This window comes from Brienomyrus brachyistius, chromosome 8 (assembly GCF_023856365.1).
Source record: "Brienomyrus brachyistius isolate T26 chromosome 8, BBRACH_0.4, whole genome shotgun sequence".
Taxonomy (NCBI): domain Eukaryota; kingdom Metazoa; phylum Chordata; class Actinopteri; order Osteoglossiformes; family Mormyridae; genus Brienomyrus; species Brienomyrus brachyistius.
Window position 1 is genome coordinate 9,168,862 of NC_064540.1, and position 18,706 is coordinate 9,187,567.

The 18,706-nt window shown below is 48.1% G+C and overlaps 1 protein-coding gene and 1 long non-coding RNA gene across 2 annotated transcripts; both read right to left on the bottom strand.

Annotated features, from left to right (window-relative positions):
• Positions 1-23: 23 nt before the first annotated feature.
• On the bottom strand, positions 24-1,380 carry LOC125748025 (uncharacterized). Its single transcript, XR_007399435.1, has 3 exons — positions 1,250-1,380; positions 421-522; positions 24-284 (listed from the first exon to the last, which is right to left on the bottom strand). It is a non-coding gene; the product is annotated as an uncharacterized LOC125748025 (long non-coding RNA).
• Positions 1,381-1,699: 319 nt separating this feature from the next.
• Positions 1,700-11,128, bottom strand: LOC125747755 (myosin-7B-like). Its single transcript, XM_049023227.1, is given in 15 exon segments — positions 1,700-2,235; positions 3,527-3,694; positions 4,226-4,343; positions 4,717-4,804; positions 5,359-5,435; positions 5,802-5,934; positions 6,035-6,214; positions 6,299-6,398; positions 7,564-7,591; positions 7,822-7,942; positions 8,154-8,277; positions 8,404-8,555; positions 8,901-8,998; positions 9,089-9,152; positions 11,123-11,128. Coding segments are annotated over 14 exon segments (1,308 nt in total). The 3' UTR covers positions 1,700-2,235; positions 3,527-3,675.
• Between the last annotated feature and the right edge of the window lie 7,578 nt (positions 11,129-18,706).

Here is an 18,706-nt window from a genome sequence, read left to right on the forward strand (position 1 = left end):
CTGCTTTTATTTATTTTCCTATATTTTGTTGGTTTGCTTTCATTTATCCAGACAGGGTGAATTCTGATGCATAGCTGAGAGGTACAAGAGCACCACCTTCTGGGAATATTGGCAAACTGCAGGTTCATGTCCTGTCCCCTTCTGCCAGTGGTTGCTCTGGGTAGCATACATGTTTCAAGCCTAATGGGTTATTACAGCGTGTAGTTCTTTTTCTCTACCCCACACTGTAGCTGTTTTGTGGTTCCACACATTTTCCAGAGTTTGGGGGCGCTTCACTCTGCTGCCTGAAAATGTAGGGAAAGGGGTTAGCTTATGCTAGGTGGCTGTAGGCTGCGAGCTGGCCTCTCTGAATCGGCTGCACCGGCATGACCACTGCATCCCGTGCAATCTGCTCATTACCACGGCGATCATGCAGCTTACCTTCCCTCCGTGGTCCTGGGTTCGGAGGTTTAGCTTGTTGACCAGCGTTTCTGCCATCTCCACCATCTTGAACTTGGCCAGGTTGGAGTTCACCTGCTCCTCCTGAGGAACGAGGGGGGGTGGGGGGGTGATCAATGAACATCCGCAGTAAGCTTGACCTATGGCTGTGTGTACAATAGACGCCATGGGTACTGTATAGCGAGTAGCCTGACGTGCACCTCCTCTGAAATGTCACTACAAGTCAGGGTGCCGCAGAACTGCACACAAGCGTAAACACTCACAACAGCACCGGCCACCTTGTAAACTGTGTAGAGCCTACAAACAACTCAATTCAATTAAAGGTTTTTGACTTTGACCTCACGTTTCCAAAGATGCTATGTCAAACCCTGCACCCAACTCTGCATTTGCGGAGTTGTCATGTTCTTCCCATGTTGTCAAAAGATGTGATCAGTCAGATTGGCACCTGTGTGTGAGAGAGTGTGAGTGTGTCTATGTCCTGTGAAGGACTGGCATCCCATCCAGGGCGTACTGCATGCTTGTGCTCTACACTTCCAGGGATAAGCTCTATACAAACACTGTCCCAGGCCAGGATAAGCAGCTGGAAAATGAATATAATCGCACATAGAAATGGTACTGTATGTATAAGCACGCAAATATAGCAAAATATGTTCAGAAGATGTAAACTGGGTTGCCAGTGTAGTGGGAACACTACATGAGCTTACTGTGTACTGTGTGTAAATGTACTTGCATATGATTGTTCCTGATCTGAGCATTTTTTAACTAGCAGATGATAATGGATTTGGTCCAGGATGTGATGGCCTCTGTTCACCTTCAGCCACTTCCTCAGCTTGGCGTTTGTAGCTCTTCACCTTGGACTGCAGTTTGTTGATGAGGTCCTGTAGACGTGCCAGGTTCTTACGGTCCTCCTCAGTCTGCAACCAGAACCCTTCTACTAGTTCAGTACCAGCCATACCCAACTCATGCATGGCCAGCAGGGTCTCTTCCTGAGAAATCCATACCCACAAGCCTCCACCACTTTCCGGAAGGGGATACCTGGTATGTGAGCTCTTTCATCCTTCTCTCGTATTTGCACACCCTCTTCTGGAACTCATTGCTTTTCTACCGCTCACTCTCCAGCTCTCTCACCTAATGGAGAAGTGCCAAGTCATGTTCTGGCTATGAAGAGCTAATGGCTATCTTAGGTTGTTGTGCAGTTTTTACTGGCTGGATCAGAAGGTTTCAAATTCAGCTTTCGTAGAGGCTGCCACTCGACAAAACATTCATTCAAATAATTAACTTTTATTAGGCTAATGTTGACAAATCCATGGCCAATCCATGGACTGGACTGGGGGGTTTCAATATACAGATATATAATAAAATTAACAGAATGGTTCAAACAAATTTCAAACTAATTTTAATAATGTGCTTGTGATTGGAAGGTCACTGCTTCAAATCTTGTGATTGGTAGAGTGATTTCACCATTGGACCCCTAAGCAAGGTCCTTAATCCTCAATAGCTCCAGGGACTGGCTGACTTCAGATAAAAGCATCTGCTACATAAATAAATGTGCATGGTAGAACACTGTGGCTGCAGCACAAAGCCAATCTTCTCCTCGAGCTCCTTGCACTTCCGACAGGCTCAGACTTCTCGAAGGCCTCCTTTAGCTTGAGGAACTCCTCCTTGAAGTTGGCCATCATCTCCTCCATAGCTGCACTACGCAACAGCGGCTTAATCTTCATGAAAAGCTTCATTCAGGGCCAGTTTTTCACAGCATGGAAAGCCTGAATGTTCCACTCGATAATCAGCAGGGCATCTCTGCGGGGGCAAACCATGGTACTGTGTGAAGAATCGATCTAATACACACCAGAAGGCTCTAAAGGTGTGAATCAGTTAAACAGTAACTCTTTGAATACGTTTAAGAGAACAAGAGTGCAGAAGTGTAGATGCAACAGCAGGAAAGGTTAAAGAATTGAAATTTATATCATATACATTATATGGACAAAAGTATTGGGACACCTGGCCATTACACCTACAGGAACTTTTATGACATCCCATTCTAAATCCATAGGCAGCAATATGGAGTTGGTCCCCCCCCCCCTTGCAGCTATAACAGCTGTCAGTCTTTTAGGAAGGTTTTCCACAACATGTTGGAGATCCAGAAGAGCATTTGTGAGGTCAGGCACTGATGTTGGACATGAAGGCTTGGCTCGCAATCTCCGTTATAGATCCCAAATCCCAAAGGTATTTGATGGAGTTGAGGTCAAGGCTTTGTGTGGGCCAGTCAAGTTCTTCCACACCAAACTCACCCAACCATGTCTTTATGGACCTCACTTTGTGCACTGGGACACAGTCATACTGGATCAGAAAAGGACCTTCCCAAAACTGGAAGCATAGAATTGTCCCACATGTCCTGGGATGCTGTAGCATTAAGAGTTCCCTTCACTGGAACTAAGGGGCCTAGCCCAACCCATGAAAAACAACCCCATACCATTATCCCTCCTCCACCAAACTTTACTGTTGGCGCAATACAGTCCCATTCCTTCAAAAATGTTTGTAAACCTTATTGCATGGCTAGGTGCTTGATTTGCAGAGAAGGTGGGATTCAAACTCCCAATCCTGGAGGTGTGAGGCACTGTACCATCCTAAATAAGAGGTATCAATCTCAGCCCTGTCTCCCGTCTGGCTGCCCTCCCTCTCTGTGGAGCTTGAAGTGCAGGTCATTCTGTAACCTGAGCCACCTGCTCCACCATTGTTCTAAATAAGAACCCCATGTCTCCATGGCCAAATAAGGTCTGGGGGCTCATCGCACCCCCAGCATCAGCACATGCCCCACAATGGCGAGGTGGGGCCCGTCTGAAATAGGAGGCCCTAATCCTCTGTCACAGGGCAGATGCTCTGCCGATGCGATCACTTGCAAGATCCTTCTGGAACAAAGGGGGCCGATGGGCAGCTATTTTTAAGGGGGCTCAGAGCGGCTGCCATCACACGTTTCACCACAAGGGCTCACGTAGAAGGGGCCAGAAAGGACCATGCGGTACTCACCGTTTTATAGCAGCTAAGGTGTCTCACAGAGAACTAAGACAATGAGGAAGAATGCTGCCCTGACCTCATCTCCATCATCTTCTGCAGCTCCATCCTCATCGGCTTGTCCCTGCTGACTGCCTGTAACATGGTGAACATGGTATCTCCTCCAGCTGGCCCATCAGGCTGGCCTTGAAGAACACCTGCAGGGCACCGTTACAGGGCTCTTCCTCTTCACAGATTGTTCTGCTTTCTGGGAAAATCCAGACCTTTATTTCAAAACCTTAAATTATAGCTGAAATTGATATAAATTTCTGTCCTCAAAAATGATTTGCACTTCTGCCCAGACTGAAAGAGTATCAGTGTTCCAGGTGTGGTTTTGTAGTTTGTGTTTTAACACCTGTATATTTTCATTCTTTTTACTTTACACATCACCCATCTAAAAGCCATGCTAAGCGCCAATTGACCACGCCCCCGTCCCCACATATGCACATATGCTTGGGTGTGCATCCATGCTTGTGGTGGGCAGGGGTGTGTAGGGTGTTATATGTGTAAGGAGACCTACGGCTGCTTCAAATCTGTACGAGTTGGGGAAGCCGTGCTTCCTTGTGACATTGTGTCCATGATCGGAATATCGTGGCAGAGTGATGTCACCATTTGGCCCTTGACCAAGGCCATTAACTCTCAGTCGCTGAAGGGACTGTCTGACCCTGCTTTCTCAGTTATGTGTCACTTTGGATAAAAGCATCTGCTGAATATGTCCAGTTGTAACTGACAAACACACCGCGGCTTGAAGTCAGCATAGAGGAGGCGGTTGGGGAAGCCCTTCTGGCAGATGCAGATTCCTTCCAGCACACGGTTGCACTGTAACTGGTGAAGCACTAGGAAGGCGTCCATGATGCCTGTGAAAGGAAAAACAGTCTAAGAACAAGGCTGCAATGGCAATGGCAGCTGGTAGACTGGGCGCCATCAAGTTTCCTGGGGACAGCAAAAGCCAAACCCGCAGGAGACCCCTTGGGACACCTTGGTTGGAGAAGCTTAACGTCAATCTTTTAATGCTGCTTTCAGCTCCTATACCTCAGCATCGTTTCAGCAGACCGTCAGTGTTAGCTGAGAGTTGTTGATTGGCCAATCCAAAGTCTACCCTCAACAAACATGGCTGAACATTTCAACTTGTAAATAAATGGAGAAAGTCCAGAATCTGACTTCATACCGTTTTTTAAAGCTTCCCTGTATCAACATGAGCTACAGAACAGCCCGAAAGGAGGACCCTACCTGGTGTCTTGGTCTCATTAGGGAGGATGCAGTGCAGAAAGTGCGGCTGCGTGCTGCGTAGGTTGGTCATGAGCTCGTTCAGGTTGTCCTGTAGACAACCAAGGCAAGACAGGGAAAGGCTTATGAAAACACTGCATTATACCTCCTGGCATCTCACCTTGTTGACCCCTGGGTTTATACCTTGGTTATTTGCTGTGAAACACAAATACAGAGGAGCTTGAGAGCAGTGTCCAGGAGTCCAGGAGGGATCACTGCAAATCAGTGGATGCTGTAGACATACCTAGTTTACGGAGCTCTGGAAGATGGAGGTAGCACAGACTTAAAGTGATGTTCATGTGCTTAACGTCCCTAAACATCACTGCAAGTCTTAACTACCTCCTCCTCCACCTTGGAGACACTGTGTTTGGTTGGATGTAGAAGACTGTTGAGGACATTTAAATAGGAACAGGATGCATTAAGGGTGTGTATGGAACGGCAGGATTTGAGGTTGAAGCATGGAGGAAGCTAAGGAAGCTATAGAATCCTGTGCATCAGCCTTTAAATTGCTCCAAAACATTATAGCAGCCCTTGGGTGAGGGGTATAGAGCTATCCATATCATAAGGAAGCAAAGTATGTTGGGAGCCCGCTGAAACCAGGCTCACCTTGCGTAGCTGTCACACTGTCTGAGAAGTGGCCGCTTTCTTCCTCTTTTCCTTGGTTCCTGGTTTAACTTCAGCTGCTCCTGGAAAGAAGAACACTGTCATGAATCAGCAGTGTAAACAAGCACTGTGTGTCAGCAGTTAAAGACTCCATCCAACATCCAAATGCTAGAAGAATGTCATCATGAGATTTCAACTACCTAAAATGTTAACGGTCATGGTAGTCAATTTTGCAATATACCAGCTTAGCATTCAGTAATGTTGTCATACAAATGCACGCCTCTTCTAATTCCATGTTCAAATCAAAGTCACAAACACGTCTGGAAAAAAAAGCTGGTCTGGAACTCTTGTAGAAATGGGGAGTCCCACAGCTACTCCAACAAGTATTCATTGTTTTGCTTTCTCACTGTCCACCCACACCACCATCCATGGAATCTCAGACTTACCTGTTTCAGAGCTGATGTAGTTCTCATAAAGGTTGGCCAGGAGCTTGTTGGAGGACTTCTGGAAAAAGCTCACTACTGTTTTGTTCAGCGGGTCTTTGTTTTTGTCTAGCCAGCCAATGATGTTGTATGGAACCTTGGGGGCAGGAAATAGGGGAGAGATGTGGCGTGAACATTGGAACACCTTCATTTCTTCTTACAGGAATATCTTCTGTGAATTAAACACCTTTACTCACCACCCCAGCATAATGCACCAGCTCAAAGTGGGCTTTGTATTTCCGCTTCTTGTCGGGACGGAGCTTCTAGAAATTGGTTGACTTGCCAAGGTGATTGTCGTACATCTTGGCCTTGAAACTGCTGTCAGTAGCCTTGAGAAACATGCACTCCTCTTCGAGGATGGACAAGATCCCCAGGGGCTGGAGGACACACATCACGTCACACACCGGCCAAATGCTACATGCACGTCTCGCTCCACAGTTTCATGAGGTGGGCTACTGTACCCTCTCAATGAGATCAATGCAGAGCAGCAAGTTCAGGCCAAAGTTGATGATAGTCCACTCAATTGGTAATGTTGATGCAGAGCTGCTCAAAGCTGTTGAACTGGGATTATAAAGAACAAAATGCACCAGACAGAATGGGTATCAAGTAGGGCAGAGTTTAGATATGGTGATGAAACATCATGTTGCAGTTTAAGGAAATGTGGCCATCTTCGATTTTGCTTGTGAGCCCTAATGGGGGCCAGTTTTGGTTCTGCTTGTGAGGCCCTTCTCTACCCTAACATGGACCAGCTTTGGTTCTGGTTATGAATCCTCTCTCTACCCCAGTGTGGGCCAGCTTTGGCTCTGGGCAGCTCCTCACTCTCAGTGCCGTTGGCATTGTCCTGCTCCTCCCATGACTTTTGCTTGAACTTCATGTTGCCCAAGTGCCTGATGACGCCCTCTATTTTATAGCAGCCATACTTCTCGTTGGGGCTGAAGCCCAGAGGCCAGCCTCCCCGTGGGCCCAAAGTGAATTTGCCCTGTGTCGGAAGGTGGTGCACAGGAGATCAGTCAGCTGGTACGCAAAAAAGAGAGTGACAAAATGTCTCAAAAAAAGAAAAATGAAGAATGAAGAAGGGAAAAAAAGTGAAAAAGAAAAGGTAGGAAGAGACTATAATGATAGCATCAGGGGTGGCCTGAGGGGGGGGGGGGGGGGGCACAATGTGATAAACCCTACCCAAGGCAGAGTGGACGTAAGAGAAAAACAGGAGAGAAAACAGGATGGGGTGGGGTGGCCTGAAGCCTGGCCCCTCTTTTGCCAGCTGCATCACCCAGGGCCGCCACAATGACACAATACTGAATGACACGTTTCGTGTTGACAGTTTTGCCAGCACCGGATTCTCCGCTAGGAGTAGCAGACAAAATGATATGAACAAGATGCAAGAGAACCGAAGCGTGATGGCCGGATCTGCCGCACCGAGCAGGAACATCAAAATCATAGAGGCAGAAAGGCATGGGCAAAAAACCTTAAAAGATATAAAGATGTCACCAAAAACAACCTGCAACCTGTTTTAAAAAAAATATAAATAGAGTTTGTAGACAGAAAATCATGCACATACATAATTTTACTCCATAAACCACTCATTAGCTTATTTAAGTTACAAGTAATTATATTGACTTGTAAGTTACAAATAACTACATTGACTTGTATGTTACAAGTAACTATACTAACTTGTAAGTCACAAGTAACTATATTGACTTAAAATTAAGTGAAGAAGCTGACTCACGTGATAAGCATGGCCTGGATTTTTCGATCTATAGGAAAAGTCAAAAATAAACTGCCATCAGCGACTAACGAAAATCCCTAACAAGACACTGGCTTCTAAGACATTCTTGTTAAATAATAAACTCTGACTTATGTAAACAAAGGTAGAGACACCTTTAGGAGGATATCTTCAGCTGGGCTTCCCTACGTTACCATGATGCAGTACTCTGCACATTTCCTGTCCTGTAGGAAAGGGGTTCTTGACCCTCGGGCCACTCACTGCGCAGCATGTCGTTGTAGGCATTGTCGGCAGTGGAGTAGATGTGGGGGGGGGGAAGGGCGGTGTAGACGGGAAGCCACTTGTAGGGGTTCACCGTCACGCAGAAGAGTCCGGAGTAGGTCTGTGGCCAGAAAGGGAGTGCAGCTGGGCAGCTGATGAGCCCGCGGAGTGCTGGGCCTCGTGAAATACGCTGAGCCAACATCAGCTGAGCAAACATCCTTCACTGGATGCTCCAGCTTGACGGTGACCCTAATCTACAGAACTGGCTGGAAGTTTTCACATGTAAAGACAGACTCCTGCCCTCCACGATGCTGTGCTGGCGATGTGCTTACAGACAGCGTCATCGATACGATGCATCCTAAGTGTGGCAGGTTTGTGGACACGCTCCCAGCCGCCACTTTATCATCGTGTTGCAGCCACCGTGCCTGACAGCTTGTTAAGCCCCAGGTGGCTGTTCTGCCATCAGGTGAGTGACCCATCAGAAGCGATTTACCAGCTGGTTACTGGGAGCTGAGAGCCCATCCCAGCATGCACATGGCACGAAGCGTGGGGCCCTAGACAGGACTCTCAGGGCTCTGCTACGGACTCACGTCCATCATCCAGTTGCTATAGCGGCGGCGCAGGTTGTGGAGCACGGAGATCTCGTGGAGGTGAGTCAGCATGGCCATGTCCTCAATCAGGTCGAGCTTCAGGGGCTTCGTCTGCTGGATGTCATCCTCATTTACCGTCATCACCTGGGGGGGGGGGGGGGTTGGCAGCTAAATGCACGCTGTGGATGTGTCTGCTGCACTCAGCGCTGCTCTTCTGACAGCTTGCAGTCTCTGTAAGTGGCCCCTTTCGAACCTGAACCCTGAGTTAGAATTACTAAAATGAAACTAATGTATGTCTGTATATAATAACTATGTCAATGTCAACTGAAATGCAGCTGGTGTTTATTTCAGATCAGCAGGTTTGGGGTTGGATTGGCTTAGATTAAAACCATTTAAAAAAAATTTGTGTGTTTCTTATGCGTATGGAATAACATAATTACTTGGAATCCCTATTGTAAAATATGTAAGTGAATTTCACAGGAAACTCACCTTCTCATGCTTTGTTTCAACAACGATTTTGTCTCCGCTGTGGTCCTTGATCTCCACCTCAACGTATGCCTCCTTCTTGTCTGCAACCCAGGCCAATCCTGGCATTGAAAAGCACACCTTAAAAGTGGCATCTACAGAAGAGATGGCTGCTGATTTAGATGCACGGCAGAGATGGCCGCGGGCCTTACCATCGACGGCCGCTGTCTGCCCGGCCAGCAGCTGCAGGTCGGCTCTTGCGGAGAGAAGGAGGCGCTTCCCCGAATTCGCTCATATCCAGCATACGTGCCATGAGGGCTGCTGCTCGGTCCCGGAAGAATCCAGGAATGATGCACTTTCAAACCTCAACGAACCTTCAGACAAAAGAGAAAGATTGCTTGAAGAGTGGACCTATCCCCATGGGCGCATTATACTTCTTAGCCAATTGAAAATATAGTATAGACAGATGGCTTGATTAAATATATTAGCCTATTATAACATAAGACAAACTCAAATCTACATTAAAGTTTAACAGGTGTCCTTTTTTGTGATATTACAACAGGTGTGAAAGTCGCACTAAGTTTTCCGTTTAACAGACCTGAGCTCGAACCCAATCCGAAGCCTTGCAGCAGAATGAATTTTAAACAAATATTTTACACCACCCTGCCACGTTAGTACAGAGATACTGACCGCAAAGCGCACTGCAGAGGACTGCCCACTCAGGACAGGCCGCCCTGTTTTTATTGCCCCCGTCAAGGTCAGGGTTAGGAGAGCTATGCCTGAAATCGCCATGTGTCACCTACTGCCCTGCCGCTCATTGGTGCCGCCCGTGTGTTCGAAGCCACACAAAAGGCCAGCGGTGTTTCCATGCCACCGCACACTTAAGCCGGCTATTTTTGTAGCCCTATTATACTGTGGGCACCATGGCAAGCTTCTCTTAATCACACCATTGTGGTGGCTAAAGCCTGTATGAGAATAACACTGAAGTGACTGTGCTCATGATTATATAACCCGATAGTGAGCCCAATACAGTAATAACAGGCTGAAATAGTGCAGGCTACAATAGTTTGGTATCACAAAGGAGAAAATATTTGGAGTCCGTGGTGTAAGGAGTGTGAAGTACAGTGTAATTTCAGGTCTTCTGCAAAAGGAATGTAATTTTACATTATTTTCATTTCCTGCATTTGTGTTTTTCTGAACTTACATTGGACTGATTAAAAGTTCCTGCAAAAAGGGTAGATTAACAACAGACAATAGTTGAAAGAGTAAAAGTCATTGTTTTAAAAGTATTTATACTGCAAGGAGAAGGTGCCGTCAAGCTGGTAGCAGGAAGCCATTTTTGATTTTCCAAAGCGCCTAAAATGCTCAGTATATAATGCTCAGTATATAATGCTCAGTATATAATGCTCAGTAACTCACAAGCCTGCAGTTTCATTAGTGTGGTACTTTGCCTCTGTCACAGTGGATGCTGATCTTCTGCAAAAGACCAAATCAGTTCAAAGCAGACAGAGACAGTCATGATGGCTGGATCGCACTCTCGGCAGACACACTGACGACTGGCCTTGTTCTTGACATTCCAGCACTGGGTGCATAGCTGTGGTACATGTGGGAGGGGGGATGATGTGAAGCACTTCTGACCACTTACGGGTATCGGAAGACCCTTTTAGCTGTAATATTCTCAGGTTTATGAAAGCAAGCCTGGTTTAACGCCATAGCGCCGCGTTAGCATTAGCATCCTGCACTGATGTAACACAGCAGTTTGCCTGTCACAGCATGTCTCTTTTTTAGACTGTCACGCATTGTTCCACAGCTATAGCAGCCAGGAAAACAGTAACAAGAAATTTCCAATACCCCCCCCCCACCCCCCAACAGAAGATTATTATATTTACAAAATATTTGCTTAACCCCCCACCTGAGGATTCACATTTGTATGGCATTGTCAGTAGTTTTTTTCAACTCGGGCCCTTTACATTTGGACTTCAGTGTGTGCTGACCTTGGCTGCACTCTTGGGGGAGGATCTGGCCCGGCCCAAAAATAAACAAGAATAAAACGTCCCTCTCCTTTCAGTTGCTGATATTCCCAGTGGAGAAAGATGACATGCTGTGACTGAATTTTTCATTGGGGGTGCTCCCCTCAGTGAGACCAGCAGGTGGCGTAACAATTAAGGACCATCGGAAAGCCATATGCTGCACGTTACATGAATGTCTTCAGCACTACTGTGGGAGCTACTGTCAGTGAATCTTACTGCCATTACGGCTATGCATTCAAGCAAGTCACAGCACTCAAACCAACACCCATACGGCGCAATACATACACCTACAGCTGTCTTTCCATTGGTAGCACGTCAATCCATAACTCCCCACCCCTGTTTAAACTGTGCAAATTCAGACACCAGCCAGATCTGGGAACGCCATCGAAATCCCCCTGTTGCCAGTAATCAGACAAGAACGAGACAGTGGGGGTTAAGTGGGTCCTGGAGGATGGCGCCAGCTGCTAAGGTGGTCGTACTCCCAGTGAAGCGCTTTGCTTGATCAGATTTCACCCCGGGAAAAGGCCGGTTAAAGCCCTCTCCCCCCTCCCTGGGCATTGGCTGTACCCCCCCCCCCCCCAACCCCCTGTATTCAAATCAGACATATTTCATGTTGTTTGACAAATGGAGCAAGGGTTCAGGTGTGGGGGGGCTGGGACGTTCATACTGGGGGTTACGGCAGATCCTCACATCTGAACTACAAAGCTCTGCTAATGAATGGGGGGGCATTCCACAGGGCCGTGGAATGTTGGGGGGGGGGCACATTGGGTATTGAGTAAGCTGTGAAGAGGTCCTGACAGCCCCCCCCAACATTCCACGGCCCTGTCCTACCATCATCCATCCAACCCTCACAGCTGTTTCTTCCCTTAAGCCAACAGCCCAGAGACTCACACAGACTGAGTATCATATCTTTTTCCAATCATTTCTATGCACAAAACCCAATAATGATTTTTAGAAAACTGAGATTCCCTTTTGAGGATTGATAAAATGTCACCACAAGGTCAAAATCACAGGGTTTTAATCACATCGTGGAGACGTCTCTCCTCCACAATGAAATATTTACATGACCACACACACAAACGACATGTAGTCTGGACAGATGACTCGATCCTGATTGGACTTCTGACAAAGAGTATCAATCCTGCAAAATTACTGATGTTCAACCTTTGAAAATAATACTTCACATTTCCAGCTGTATAGTCAAATAAAACTGCAACTATCTGAGCAGTTAAATACTAATGACTAATGTATCAGTTACCTGCTGAAACTGGAGAATTCTGCTCTGCAGGCCACTCTGGATTATGTTGTTTTGGCTCGTAACCAACCACTTGTCTTGAATAGGTACATATCCAGTGTAGGATTTAAGGGGAACCTAATATCTGTTCCAGGAGAGCATGTAACCCTCTGGATGGACAGCTGGATACTCCATGGAGTTTAGGGTCACCATGTCACCCAACTGCATGTCTTTGTACTGCAGGAGAGTAACAGCAATACCTGGAGGAAAGTAGCACCGATGTTGAGAATGCAAAAAACTGCACGGAACCAGGTCCGGGACTCGACCCTACAACCATTCGAGGGCAAAAGGTCCACTCGTCACATTGAACCAACACCCCACGATATTAGTCACCATATATAGTACAAATGTGAGGAGTGAAGCTATAATAAGTCCCTGGTCCCAGGTGTGCAAAATTAAGAGTTGCTGCAAAGAGCAATACAGCAATACCCCTGTGGCCGTGCACCTATAGGGCTGGGGTTTGAATCCCCTGCCCCACTCTGTGAGTGCGCAGATTGCATACATGCTCTCCCCTGGCTCCTCTGCTTTCTTCTCACAGTCACAAGACATGTAGTTAGTAAGTGATCTGGTAGCTAACCTGTCAATAGTGTGTGTGTGTGTGTGTGTCTGTTTATGTCTATGTTTGCGTGTGTCTTTTGATGGACTGGCATCCCATCCAAGGTGTCCCCTTGCCTGTGCTGTCAGGGAAAGACAGTTTCCCAGCCCAATCTTCAGGGACCCACAAACAGTCCACATTTCTGCTCCCTCCTAGCTTCCGGCCAATCAAGAACACCAAATACCTGTGTTTGCTGGGAGATGGGAGGTAGCAGAAATGTCTCCAAGGACTGGACTGGGAAGATGGAAAGACATAAAAATATTGAAAAAAGCAGTAATCATTAGATCAATCAATGTTTTGTTCATTCATTGCCAACAAACATAGAGGATGATCCTGTAAAGAACTCTTGACTCAAGATATATAGTAAATAGCTCCCCCTAGTGTAAGGCTATTGTTATTATATTTTCATTCCCTGGGATATTATCCCTGTAAGGTGGCAGAGTTACCATGAACACGCAGGACATATAATGTTCAGGTGATTCTGTAACATGCATTAGGTCAGTCTGTACATTTGTGAGCAAGTAATCTGCAATTAATCAGGGACCTTCCTGTGAAGATCTTCATTAAATCACTGCTGGGATAAATAAGAGTGAGACCCCCGACACGCAGGAACTCTCCTTTCTTAAGTGCCTAGAATTCCTAGGATTCACTATGGACTGGTCTGTGTGGGTTTACATCGCATTGTCCTTCAAGGACAGGCTCCGAGTCTGTAGTCAGCTGTCTAATGCTTTCAATCTTCAATACAGAGCTGAGCAGCTGCAGTTTCCAAGTGTAACAAACTGTTACACTTTTCCCTTTCAGTTTGACTTTTGCTTCACACCTTGAACCCCTTTCTTGAATGACACCACTTCCATGCATTTCCCAACCACTTCTCATGAACAGGAAGACGTAGCAGTGGGCACAAGGTACGGGATGCCAATCCATCACAGGACACAAGGTATGGGATGCCAATCCATCACAGGGCACAAGGTACGGGATGCCAATCCATCACAGGGCACAAGGTACGGGATGCCAGTCCATCACAGGGCACAAGGTACGGGATGCCAATCCATGACAGGGCACAAGGTACAGGATGCCAGTCCATCACAGGGCACAAGATACGGGATGCCAGTCCATGACAGGCCAAAAGGTACGGGATGCCAGTCCATAACAGGCCAAAAGGTACGGGATGCCAGTCCATAACAGGCCAAAAGGTACGGGATGCCAATCCATCACAGGGCACAAGGTACGGGATGCCAGTCCATCACAGGGCACAAGGTACGGGATGCCAGTCCATGACAGGCCAAAAGGTACGGGATGCCAGTCCATCACAGGGCACAAGATACGGGATGCCAGTCCATCACAGGGCACAAGGTACAGGATGCCAGTCCATCACAGGGCACAAGGTATGGGATGCCAGTCCATGACAGGGCACAAGATACGAGATGCCAGTCCATGACAGGCCAAAAGGTATGGGATGCCAGTCCATCACAGGGCTCAAGATACGGGATGCCAGTCCATGACAAGCCAAAGGGTACGGAATGCCAGTCCATCACAGGGCACAAGGTACGGGATGCCAGTCCATGACAAGCCAAAAGGTACGGGATGCAAGTCCATCTCAGGCCACAAGGTACGGGATGCCAGTCCATCACAGGCCACAAGGTACGGGATGCCAGTCCATCACAGGGCACAAGGTACGGGATGCCAGTCCATGACAAGCCAAAAGGTACGGGATGCAAGTCCATCACAGGGCACAAGGTACGGGATGCCAGTCCATGACAAGCCAAAAGGTACGGGATGCCAGTCCATCACAGGGCACAAGGTACGGGATGCCAGTCCATGACAAGCCAAAAGGTACGGGATGCAAGTCCATCACAGGCCACAAGGTACGGGATGCCAGTCCATCACAGGGCACAAGGTACGGGATGCCAGTCCATCACAGGCCACAAGGTACGGGATGCCAGTCCATCACAGGGCACAAAGTACGGGATGCCAATCCATGACAAGCCAAAAGGTACGGGATGCAAGTCCATCACAGGCCACAAGGTACGGGATGCCAATCCATCACAGGGCACTAGGTACGGGATGCCAGTCCATCACAGGCCACAAGGTACGGGATGCCAATCCATCACAGGGCACAAGGTACGAGATGCCAGTCCATCACAGGCCACAAGGTACGGGATGCCAATCCATCACAGGGCACAAGGTACGAGATGCCAGTCCATCACAGGCCACAAGGTACGGGATGCCAGTCCATCACAGGGCACAAGGTACGAGATGCCAGTCCATCACAGGCCACAAGGTACGAGATGCCAGTCCATCACAGGCCACAAGGTACGGGATGCCAGTCCATCACAGGGCACAAGGTACGGGATGCCAGTCCATCACAGGCCACAAGGTACGGGATGCCAGTCCATCACAGGGCACAAGGTATGGGATGCCAGTCCATCACAAGCCACAATGTACGGGATGCCAGTCCATCACAGGCCACAAGGTACGGGATGCCAGTCCATCACAGGGCACAAGGTACGGGATGCCAGTCTGTACCCTGTGATGGATGACAATCCATCACAAAACATGCACACATATATTATTCAGTTGCAGTAAACGTAGTAAACACTAGATGGCTCTTATTCCCTCACACATTTTTGAGTCTTACACCCCCGCCCCCCCCACTGTGTTTGTGTACGGTAATAAAGGCAGTGATTTTAATCGGTCTGTTTGCCAACAAGAAACTTGTTGTCAGAAAAAGACGAGCAAAGATTCAGTCTGCATGGTAGTTCTTAAAGTGTTTAGTTTAATTGTATTTACGTGAAACGCATAAACAAATAAATGGATCGCTTTTACTGCTGTTGACACTGAGTTGTACCCAGTGGGCTCACTTCCTGTCCGCTGGATCCATGTATGGCCTGTATAAGATAAACCGTGTTTGCAGTTTTCCTCTGACTTCCCACGGGCCGTGCATCATCGCGATCCAATATGTATTGAAAAAAAAAATTTTTCAAATAGTTTTGAAAGTATGCTGCATTTATTAAAGTATATAAAAGCACTTGTTGTAGCTGTACCTCTGTCAGCCAGTGGGACTAAATATATTACAACCAAGCTCGGTTCAGGATGCAGCATCAGCACAAACGGAGATGCTGAGAGTTTGTCAGACATGGTGGGATGAAAGGATGGAGTCCGTTCAGCAGGACGTGGGATCCTAACAGGGGGCTCAGTTACAGGAGGGCGCCTGCTGCTTTATACTGCGGTACAATACATCAATATAAAAATAATAGGAACATAATAGGTCATATGCATAGGCTGTGCATTTTTACAAACGGACAGTTCACCAGTGACATGACTCAGCTTTGGTACGCAGTGGGTGTTGGGGGAGAAACCTTTTCGTCTGCCGCTCTGCCACAAGGCACAAACTGCGTGTATTCTGACTATTTCCGCGATGCCTGTTCACTGGCTGACCCCCCACCCCTCCTGGCGCCTGTGTTTGTTACCCCCCCCCCCCCCCCCGCCCCCCAGCCCACGAATTGAAGCCAGCTGTTCCAGGGGCTCTCAGCTGCCTCTGGATGCACTCCCACACGTTTTAATACCACTGATTCCACCATAAAATAAAAAATCCCAGTCATGGATCTGCAGAAGTTTCTCTACTGGATCCTAAAGATCCTTTTGCGACCAAATCAGAAGCTGTAAGATTCAAATTCAGTTCTTTATTGTCATTGTACATGAGAGTACACCTAGATCGGGATAGCGGCCCCCCGAGCGGTGCAAACAAAACACGAGGCAGGACAAGACATGTGACATCTCACTATGTATAAGATGTATGAAAGAAAAGGAAAAAAAAAAAAACGGATAAATTTTCACTTAGGTTCAGCCCACGTCTGGTGCCCCTGGCCTTGTGCTCTGTCCTCCCTGGGACAGGCTCCAGGATGAGCGATTATGGATCTTGATGAGTGGGTGGATGAGCCCAGAAAACTGCTGCTTAGCTTAGCTTTAAAGTGGCTAATACTTGTAAATAAAGGTTGTTTCTGTATTATATTTATTGCTGTTTTTATTTGTTGATGTGTCTGCTTCTCCTTTCCCTTCATCTTCCCCTTAGGCACTCACTGCTAATAGGCTCCTGATTATAACGAAAGACACCCTCACTCCTACCCAGTCCAGCCCCTACCCCCCCCCAGCTGCCCCCCACCTCGGTGTGAGGGTGCTGGCGTGCGCCTTTGATGCTGCACCATGGCTTCCTGCCCCCACTAACCGGCACTTCCTTACTTTGATGTGGGCTGCTGCTGGCCTGCTTTAGCACCCCCCCCCCCTTCCCCCAAAAGGCTCCTCGCACCCCCCCTGTCCCTACTGCCCCGTCTGGGGGCTGGACTCACTGCTGGCAGGTGTATCATCTCCACAATGTTTATAAGAGGGGCTGGGGAGGGACCTTCCATCTGCTTTGAAGTGAGTCAGCTGATTAGTCAGCCACTGGGAGAGTGCCAGCATGCCCAGTATGCAGACGCCGCTCTCCCAGTTTGTTTAGCAAGCAGCATCTTGTTACTGCAGGGGTCTGATCTCTGTTGGCCCAATAGCACACGTGGTACTGAAGTGTCCCGCTTTTACCCCCCACCCCCACTTCCTTTCCTGCCCCCCAGGCCTGAAACATCCTGCTATCGTGGTCCACTTGGGCGTCTTGCCTGCAAACTGGCCTGAATTACCTCCGGTGTGAGATATGAGCTTGCAAGGGCTTTGGCAGGATGGGGGGAGGGACTAGACATCAGGCCACACCCCTTCCAAGTAGGTGTGTGATGATTGGTTGTTTTCCACCTGATACTCCCTGCATAATGAAATGTAGGGATGGCATAAACGTGTGTGTCCACTCTTAGTATGATGTGGTTTGTGGGGTGGGAGGGGGGCTGTTTATATCGACTGGGTGTTTGGATGACGCAGTGTACACATAAGAGCGTTTATCTCTTCCTGTATGTGTTTACCACTGGAAGGTGTCCAACCATCACTGTGCGCGCAAAAGCCGGCCCACCAGAAACCAAGAGCACATTTTCAGAAAATGGGGACAAAAGGCGCCTACAAAAGGCCCCGAGAGCTGCAGCGAGAGACGAGGGCAGCAGCACCTGACTGAGACCAAGGAGAAGGAGCGTGGATGAGGGGAGACGCCACATGCTTTACCTGCCTGAGTGTATTGAGGTTTCATCTTGTTCCCCTGTCAGGGGGTTTGTTGGGGGGGGGGGGTTTACGGGTGGGATAGGGGGTGGATTGGCCCCTTCCAGGTGCTGTTTCCTTTTGGGTAGGAAAACAAAAGGGACTGATTATTAATTACTGTCCAGTGTGTGTGCGTCTGTGTGTGTGTTTGGTCCAGATATACCTTACCTTGTGGGGACTAAACGTCCGCTTAACATGATTTTTTGACCTTATGGAGTTGGTGTTATGCCGGTAGATATGTGTGTGCGTGTGTGTGTGTGTGTGTGTGTACTCCGATTCCCCACACAGACCCAACATGGGCACCAAGATTCCCTGCAGAGACTCAACATGGGCGCTGCAATTCTCTAAAGATGCCCGAGTGCTCATCATGAGCTTTGGATCCTACTGCCTGCCCAGTTATACCCGAGTGCTCATCGTGTGCCCTGGGTCCTACTGCCTCCCCGGTTATACTTAAGTGTTCATCGAGTGTCATGATGTCCTACTGCCTGCGCACTTATACCCGAGTGCTCATCGTGTGCCCTGGGTCCTACTGCCTCCCCGGTTATACTCAAGTGTTCATCGAGTGCCCTGGGTCATACTGCCTGCCTGTTATACCCGAGTGCTCATCGAGTGCCCTGGGTCCTACTGCCTCCCCGGTTATACTCAAATGTTCATCGAGTGTCATGATGTCCTACTGCCTGCACACTTATACCCGAGTGCTCATCGAGTGCCATGATGTCCTCCTGCCTGCCCACTTATACCC